Source organism: Clupea harengus, chromosome 9 (assembly GCF_900700415.2).
Source record: "Clupea harengus chromosome 9, Ch_v2.0.2, whole genome shotgun sequence".
Lineage (NCBI taxonomy): Eukaryota > Metazoa > Chordata > Actinopteri > Clupeiformes > Clupeidae > Clupea > Clupea harengus.
The window spans coordinates 7,867,729-7,876,395 of NC_045160.1; the positions used below are offsets into that span (position 1 = coordinate 7,867,729).

General features: G+C 48.1%; 1 protein-coding gene across 4 annotated transcripts in view; it reads left to right on the top strand.

Annotated features, from left to right (window-relative positions):
• Positions 1–7,120, top strand: part of ankrd13b (ankyrin repeat domain 13B) — a 24,135-nt gene extending 17,015 nt beyond the window's left edge. Inside the window, exons 9-15 of one of the 4 annotated variants that reach the window (XM_031573229.2) lie at positions 663–751; positions 1,000–1,136; positions 1,273–1,430; positions 3,171–3,350; positions 3,736–3,899; positions 4,490–4,566; positions 5,407–7,120. In XM_031573229.2, coding sequence (XP_031429089.1) covers positions 663–751; positions 1,000–1,136; positions 1,273–1,430; positions 3,171–3,350; positions 3,736–3,899; positions 4,490–4,566; positions 5,407–5,602 — 1,001 coding nt within the window. In that variant the 3' untranslated portion in view covers positions 5,603–7,120. Of the gene's footprint in view, positions 1–662; positions 752–999; positions 1,137–1,272; positions 1,431–3,170; positions 3,351–3,735; positions 3,900–4,489; positions 4,665–5,406 lie in introns of all 4 variants that reach the window. The other 3 variants (XM_031573230.2, XM_031573232.2, XM_031573233.2) reach the window with 3 other exon arrangements.
• The last annotated feature ends 1,547 nt before the right edge of the window (positions 7,121–8,667 follow it).

Below are 8,667 nucleotides of genomic sequence, written 5' to 3' on the forward strand. Positions count from 1 at the left end.
AAAAACAAAGTCTAATTTCCCTCTTGCTCCCCTCTCACTGTACACTACCTGATGTAATGATATAATTGTTTTGTTTGTGAGCATTTACTGCACTGTTCCCAGTTTATTGGCCATTAGGAACGGGCTGGACTGCCTTTTCAGTGTGCCCTCATTTGCTGATGCTATTTCAGCAGTGGTAAAAGAATGGTGGGACCATATGCGCATAAATGGCTGCTCCCTTGAAGGCTCTGCCTCAGCTGGCTAGCCAAACGCTTTCTCTCCTACTCCGTCTGATAGCTACCCAGCAGCACCAACCAATGGCCCCAGGCAAACATTGCAGTCATTTGTGAAGTCTCCTCTGCACCACACAGTCTCTCTCTCTATTTCCATTTCTCTCGGTCGCTAACTCTCTCTCTCTCTCTCTTCCAGTGTCACTCACTCACTCTCTCTGTTTCCATCTCTCTCTCTGTCTTGGTTTGCCAGGCAGTTTTCTTTTTGTTGCAGTCAGTCCCTCATGGATCGTCCCCCCAAAGCCCTGCTTGCTTTATGTTAGATCCACATAAAGTCAGTCCCTCCCTGTCTAAAGGCAGAGGATGATCAGAGGCTGAGGGAACAGCCTAGTGCCTGCGGGTCTGGTCATAACTGATATGTGTGTGTGTGTGTGTGTGTGTTTTCCCCTCCAGTGACGTCTTCTCTCTGCCCTCCAGGCAGTAAGACGCCTCTGCAGTCCTTCCTGGGGATCGCGGAGCAGCACGTGGGGCCCAACAACGGGGTGAGCGGACCCGACCCGACCCGACCCGACCCATTTTGCCTCCAGCCTCGTTTCACCGCTGCTTAATGTGCTCGTTAAAGCCAGTGAATCACCGCTCGTTCTCCCCACTGTCAATACTTATGCGATTCAGACTAGACGGAACAAACAAATACCCCAACCGCCCCCCGTCACCACCACTCTCGTTGGCCGGCGTCCATTTAAAGTATTGATGGGTGCTTTTATGTGAAGTGTTTGTACTGTCCCCGCAGCAGACGCTGGTGACCCAGATGTCCTGCTCCATGACCAACCCCACGGCGCTGACGGCGGAGGAGTACTTCAGTCCCAGCCTGCCCCTGGGCCAGAGGGACATCGGACACCCCTGCCACCTCACCACCAAGACACAGAGGTGAGAGGCTGGACACCCATCCATTACTGCTTCACGGGCATCCTTGACTTCTGCTTTGCAAGGAGACAACGGCAACTGTTTGTGTTTGTGTGTGTCGGGGTGTGTGTGTGTGTGTAATCTGTACATTTGCCTCCAGGTTTAAAGCCAAGCTGTGGCTCTGTGAGTCCCATCCTCTGTCCCTGGATGACCAGGTGGCGCCCATCATCGACCTGATGGCCATCTCCAACACCCTCTTCGCCAAGCTGAGGGACTTCATCACCCTCCGCCTTCCTCCTGGTTTCCCCGTAAAGATTGGTGAGAATCTAGTGAGAGTATGAGAAGTGTGAACTTCTATCTCTCTTTCTCTCTCTCTCTCTGTCTGTGTACTAGGATATTGATGTTTCTTTGAGTGTTCTTTCTGTCTTTGGGCCTCATTTATAAAACGTACTTACGCCCAGATTTGATCTTAGAGTGTTCGTGCGATCAAATCCACGTCTAAGTACAGATTTATAAAAAACGTCTTAGACGTAGAAAAGGATGTATCTCTACATCTGGTTCTAGTTCGCGTAAGTACATTTCCTTGTGGCAATACTGGAGTACTGCAGGAATTCGGAACTCTCCGAGCGCCTACACGCAGTCACCACCACCGTCACCATTAGGGCTAATAGTAAAAGGCCAAATGAATGTTTCGCTCAATAAAATCAATTAAACTATTTGAATAATTCATACATGAATGAAATTCACGTCTAATAGGTATTCATTTTAATTCCACACGTGTAAAACATTTCGCTCAATTTATAGCCTATGAAAAGCCTGATAGTGACTTAGTTTTCAGTAGGAGATATGGCTGCATTGGCGTTGTTAGAGGATATTGCCAACCGCACAATAAGGAGAGAAAGGGTTTTTCGTGATCACGCAGGATGATGTATGGCTGATAAGCAGGTACCATTTTCTGCGTAAAACAGGGTTCCCAATGGCTTCTCACCCCGAATGCGCACCCTCAGACAGCCTAGGAAGCCCTGAAGGGAAGGTGGCGATGTTTGGACGCATCGGGAGGGAGACCGCTATATGACCCCGAAAAGGTTTGCCAGATCATCCTAGCCTGTTGTGTGCTACACAACATCTGTCTAAGCCATGGCATAGAGCTAGGAGAAGACGAAATGCGCAAGATGATCACCCTCCCATCCCAGCTGGCTGGAACACGCACATCACTGCGCTGAGAAGACTGGAGCTGATTCACCAACTATACCAACAGTATAAGAATAAATGCACACATTTTCTTCAGAATGTTTTATTTAGGCACGTTTGTTTAAAGAACCCTCAATAGCTGACAGAGTTCGGCAACAACCTCACTAACAGACTCATTCAAGTCCCTTTGTGAATGAGAAGAGGAAGCTGGTGATGGCCGACGAGGCCCCGATGCTGGTGCAGCAGGTGCTGCTGCCGCAGATGCAGCTTCTGGTGCTGCTCGTGCCGCAGGTACGGCCGCTGTTGCTTCGGAGACGTGTCTTCTACCATGCTTCATACTTTGCTTTTGCCATTACGCCACCAGACAGGCTTTCGAACAATGTTTTGGCCCGCATCTGCTCTTCCATCAGCAGAACGTCGATTTCAGCCTCACGATAATTCTTCTTTTTACATGTTTCTTTCTTGCTTGCCATTGTCACAGACAGTTTGTGCATTGAGGATGCGCTCCGTTTGTGCATTGAGAATATGCTAATTAGATCAAGTAGGGGCGTTTTGAGGGCGGAGATTCAGTTGCGCACCATTCCACGATCATTTGTGATTTATAAACGCAGGAATGGCGTACACGTGTTTTTTTGTGCGTACGTTCGTTTTCTCTGAATCACACTTACGATGGTTGGATGGTTTCTACGCAACATTTTATAAATGAGGCCCTTTGTGTCTGTGTGTTCACACCATGTCCCTTGATTGCGTCTACTGATGTTTTTCGAGTGTGTTGTGTGAGCGTGGGTGTGTGTGTGTGTGTGTGTTTTAGAGGATGTTGTGGGCCCAGGTTGCCATGAAACGTCTCTCTCCACCTCCTCTCTCCAGAGATCCCCATCTACCACATCCTGAACGCGCGCATCACCTTCGGGAACCTGAACGGCTGTGAGGAGGCGGCGGTGTTGGGCCGCGCCGAGGGGGAGGTCGAGAGCCCGAAGGACGGCCTCAGGACCGAGACGCCGTCCCCCGGGAGCGACTGCTCCAGCGTCTCTAGCTCCAGCTCCAGCAGTGAGCACGCTCATCACTGGTTGTTGGTGATTAGTTGTAGCTCTTTGGCTCTAAGCTGTGTTTAATACTTAAGACTTAGACTGGATGTTCTGAAATGTCACAATCTAAATTTGCGTGTTGACCTCCCATCTGATGGCCTCCGTTGGTTCTCGTGTTGTTATGACAGGCAAAGTGCATCTGTTATATCCCAGTTATCAAGAAACTAAAGCAATTAAAGTGGAGTGCATTAGACTATGTGCTCAGCAGTAACTTCCCATCCGTCATCCCTGTGGTCAAATGATTCATGTTATACATCACTGGAAGGCTGACAACAAGCTGACTGTTGTGCTGCTCATTGTAATTAATGTGTGTGTTTATGTGTGTGTGTGTGTGTGTTTTATCTCAGCCTCGTGTCGTGGTGGAGAGATCTCCCCGTGTGTGTTTGAAGCCCCCCCAGGCTACACGGTGCTGGGGGGGAACCTGAGGGAGAACATGCGTGAGGAGGAGGAGGACCTGCTGCAGTTTGCCATCCAGCAGAGCCTGCTCGAGGCCGGCTCCGAGTTCGACCAGGTCAGCACCGCTCTGCACACAGCCGCCTCAGCACACGCATGTTAGATGAAGGCCGTCAACGTGCAGGTGTGGCCATGCATCACTATGTGTACATCAATTTGGGATTTGACATTGTGTTCAATTTGTACATGTGTTTATACTGTATAGTGAGGGTTCTTCTCATCACTGTGGCCTGCTCATATTGTTGGAGGGTTAGGAGTGTGGTCTTCCAGTGCACAACCCACAGTAGCCTGCCTGTCATGTACTGTTCAGATCTGGGTCTATAGCATATGGTCCTTGGATTGCTCCAATCTGCAGTCTGTGTTGAGAGGCAAGTGCTCCTACTGAGAAGCCTGATAACCGTGGCCACCAGTTCTGTGGCAAGCGCTCCTTGGAGGGTTGTGCTGTGTGGTTTAGTAGTCCACAGCTCTGAGTGGATCGCCTCTGTTCTATTCAAACACAAATCAATGGCAGTCGATGTGTAATCTGAGTGCCTCAGGCAAAGCTCCATAAATCTGCTCAGAGTGAAGTGATGCATCTCTCCGTTTCTATCCCTCTCGCCCTCCCTCTGCCTCTCCCTCTCTCCCCTCTCCCTCCCTCCCCTCTTTCAGGTGACCATCTGGGAGGCTTTGACAAACAGCAAGCCCAGCACGCACCAGCTCTCCTGCGACCCCGGCCGCGTGGAAAGGTCCGCAGTCAGTACCTCTCTCCCCGAATTGACTCGGAGGTCCCGACTCCCCCGCACACACGGCAGGAAGGGCACATCCTGCATGCACTCCACACGATGTAACTATTGACACGGGCCCCCTGGACCAGTGCTGTTTCTGCCGACTCCCTTCTGCAAACTCCAAATTTCCCACTGGATCAGCCCTGTACTGACACTCCAGTCTCTCTCTCTCTCTCTCTCTCTCTCTCTCTCTCTTCCACTGGATCAGCCCTGTACTGACACTCCAGTCTCTCTCTCTCTCTCTCTCTCTCTCTCTCTTCCACTGGATCAGCCCTGTACTGACACTCCAGTCTCTCTCTCTCTCTCTCTCTCTCTCTTCCACTGGATCAGCCCTGTACTGACACTCCAGTCTCTCTCTCTCTCTCTCTCTCTCTCTCTTCCACTGGATCAGCCCTGTACTGACACTCCAGTCTCTCTCTCCCTCTCTCTCTCTCTCTCTCTCTCTCTTCCACTGTGGTTCTCTGTGTGCTCTTCCTGCAGCCTGCACACACACTCTCAGTAGCTTCACTACAGTTAGCCCTCAGCCTCTAGAGAGTCTTCAAAACCTGTCCATGATTTTGCAGTCACTTAAAAATCCTGCTGCGCATCTCAGCTTTCGTCTGTGTGATCTGGGTTGGAAATGTCTCTTGGTCTCTCTCTTCCCTCTCTGCATGTCTTCCTCTCTGTCCCTTTATACTCTATCCTCCCTTTCCCCTGGCCCCCTCTCTCTCTTTCTTCCATCCCAATTTGTGTCTCTCTCTCTCTCTCTCTCTGTCTCTCTCTCTCTGTCTGTCTGTCTGTCTGTATCTCTCTGGTCCGCAGGACGCCCCAGCACAAGCCCTGTGCCCAGGCCAGCCCTCGCTGCACCCCACCCTGTAAGCCCTCCCACCGCTATGACGAGCAGCTGCAGCTGGCCATGGAGCTGTCGGCCCACGAGCAGCAGGAGGCCCAGCTCCGCCAGCGGCAGGAAGAGGAGGAGCTACAGCGCATCATCCAGCTGTCGCTCATGGAGAAGTGAGAGGGGCGTGGCCCGGGCCAGCGGCAGACGCCGAAGGGGAAATGAGAGTGAGAGAGTGGGGGCGGGGCTTACAGGTGAGTCCGCCTCGGCCCCATCATCACCTGTTTTCAGGCCCCTACCCCGTCCCCCTCTCCCCATCTCCTCCTCCTCCTCCTCCTCCAGAGGAAGAAGCTGCTCATGCTCAGTGGCTGTCTGGTGCACACAACCTCTTCATGGTGTCTGCCTCTTCAGCAGAGTCCAGAAGAAGGAAAAAAAGAGAAAAGAGAAAAAAAAGAAAGGACCAGAGAAGAAGACCAACCTCCTGAGCAATCTCAATCTCCTTGACAGACCTTGTACACGGAGAGGAAGTCTCTGTATGAAGCCTCAGGTCTGGATCAGCTCTAGATCTTTCCTGTGTTTATTGACTTAAGCATCACTCTGGAAGCCATCCTCCAGTGTGCAGTGGTGTACCCTGTACAGACACAATTGGACACTTAAAGGACATAGTAATGGGCAAGGGTGGCGAAAGTACAATATTGACGTAAATCTATCACCCTTTTTTTTTAATAAATGGGTAATATCCTGTTTTTGTCATTATTTGCACAAATTATGATTGTACTGTATTTAGCTTGTACATGGATGAGCGTACTGTAATGACTGTTCATTTGAAGGAATAAATGGATAGGTGATTAACCTTGTTGGTCTGTTGGCAGCTAATCTTCAAGATGGCGGCAGCATGACTTTTTGCCAGTTTCTTTTGGCCCTTGTATATCTGACACAGATGTTCCTTGCCGCCAAGCAAAGAAAATGGAAAGTTGAACCTTTTGTGTATCTAGAATATCAACATATTTAGAATGACAGTCGGCTCATAGATCTCCTCACCCCTGAAATTCAATATATTCAAAACAGACCGTATCCTGACTTCATACATGTTCCTACTTGTATCCTACAAATGGTGCTATGTTGGTCTCTCTGGTTGTTATATTCTTTATGTTATATTATTAGGGGTTAATGAAACCTCAAATAAATGAATGGTATGTGTTCTCCCACACTTACATACACTTTAATTAATGTATCTTCCATAGAACCTTCCATTGGTTTGCATAAGCCTGCAAAGAAGGAGAGCACTAGATGACAGTGTAACTAAGCACAACATACTCAAACCGAAAGGAGCGATACAATGCTGTATTTTTAAGCTCACTGGCTAAGAAAAGGGCTTTCTCAAATTTGGTATGCATTGTGCAGCTTTGTGTCATTTATGTACTGGAAGGTAACGTAGTAAGAAAATGTTGAGGTCATATTTTCCCCCACAAGCTGTCGTGTACCGATCTAAATGGAATTGATATAATTATACATTAGCATAGGTTATTCGAATAATGCTTATAAATGTATTCGATGGAATGAATAGGAAATAATGGTTGGACGCTTGTTTTGCCCATTAAGTCCAGAGAGCACCTGTTGCAGTTGGATAAAGATCATGGGATGTAACCATAACATATTTTGTAGAGTTCTGCTGGTCAATAAAGCATTTTAAACATGTTGTGCTTATTTCCTTATGTCCTTTTCATCTTTTGTTTTTTTGTTTGTTAAATTCATAGGATTCGGTGCCTTAATCCCCCCCACAAACACACACCCCATTTTGTAACAAAATAGAGTAGTCCGTCACCTTAAGAAGCACAGCAGCAAGCGTCAGTGAGCTAAACTGACTTTTGGCTCCTGTTATTTGAGAGGAAGATGGACGGAGGAAAAAGTGCTGCAATGTTCAAACGAACCGTGGCCCGGCTCTCCCACCATGAATCAGCAGTCTGTGGAAGTCGGTTTGGCACACCGGATGAGTCAACGGCAATGAATAATATTACGACTTTAAAAGAGAGCTCCGCGCAGAGCCGCTGAAGTGAATATTTAAAGAAACCCGAGACACAAATAGCCGTTAGAGAGCATCAGTATGCAGCACCGCTGACTCCCGCCCGTTCCAGCGCCACAGCATATTCCGTCAGCATATTATCCATCAACACGGTCTCAGCTTCACGCCCACCCCCGGCTCTGGTAATACAGTTGATGAGAGGGGGGTGAACGCTCAATACCAAACCTGTAATCTTTTTTTCCGAGCACATGGTAAAGCACTCACTGATTACTCATTACATTAATTACGCAGCCACCGCACAGAATATACAGATTGGGGGGCCGTGTTTTGAGTGGTAATCAGTAGGCTAGCAAACTGGTATGCAGCGTTGCCTATACTTTTAAGGGAACAGTGTTGTATTAGCACCAAGAGCTTGTGTTCTTTTTAAACCTGTCAGACTACGAGGCACTTAATATATTACTGTAATTCCCCAAATAGATTAATTAATTTGAAGGCAATTCTAAATTCAGCTTGTAACATACATAACGTACTAATTCAAGACAGCAAGGGACCCAGCTCTGGGGTAATGTTAATTAACTAGATGAGAAAGGCCAGTTAAAATGTCAAACGTTAAATACAGGAGTTTAGGAATGAGGCGATGAATTTTTGGATTGGAACACTGCAAGGCCAGCCTCTCGTGAGGCTCTTAAATGAATGAACAACATCAGTCAACCCCTCGGGCGGGACCAAGAACACTCCCTGCAGTTCCACTTCTCCCCACCAGAGAACGCACAAGCACCACACAACAAATACGGTGGGGCTACCTGACAGTCTCGTAAGTCATCTTTCCACATTATTTGTATCTAATTTAGATGACTAGAAACCTAATACCATCGTACTCTGAAATGGTGCAGGGCCATATTTGTGTGATAAAGTAATTTGTGTGATATGGATGGCCAACACGCTGACAGAAATACTGCAGTTACATCCACATCAACAAGACTCAACTCTCATGGTGTGATCTTCAGTATGCTTCATTCCCATTCATTCTGTGTTGTGTTCAGTACAGTACATTTCCTACATACAAATCCTTTCCCAGGAAAAACATCCCTAAAATAACTTCTCTAGACCACAACCTGTGCAATGCTGACGTGATAAATTGGGTACATGCACCAACAGGGTCCTATTAGGCCCCATAGTGTAATATGCGATACTGAATAGGCATCATTTGCTGCCAAAATGC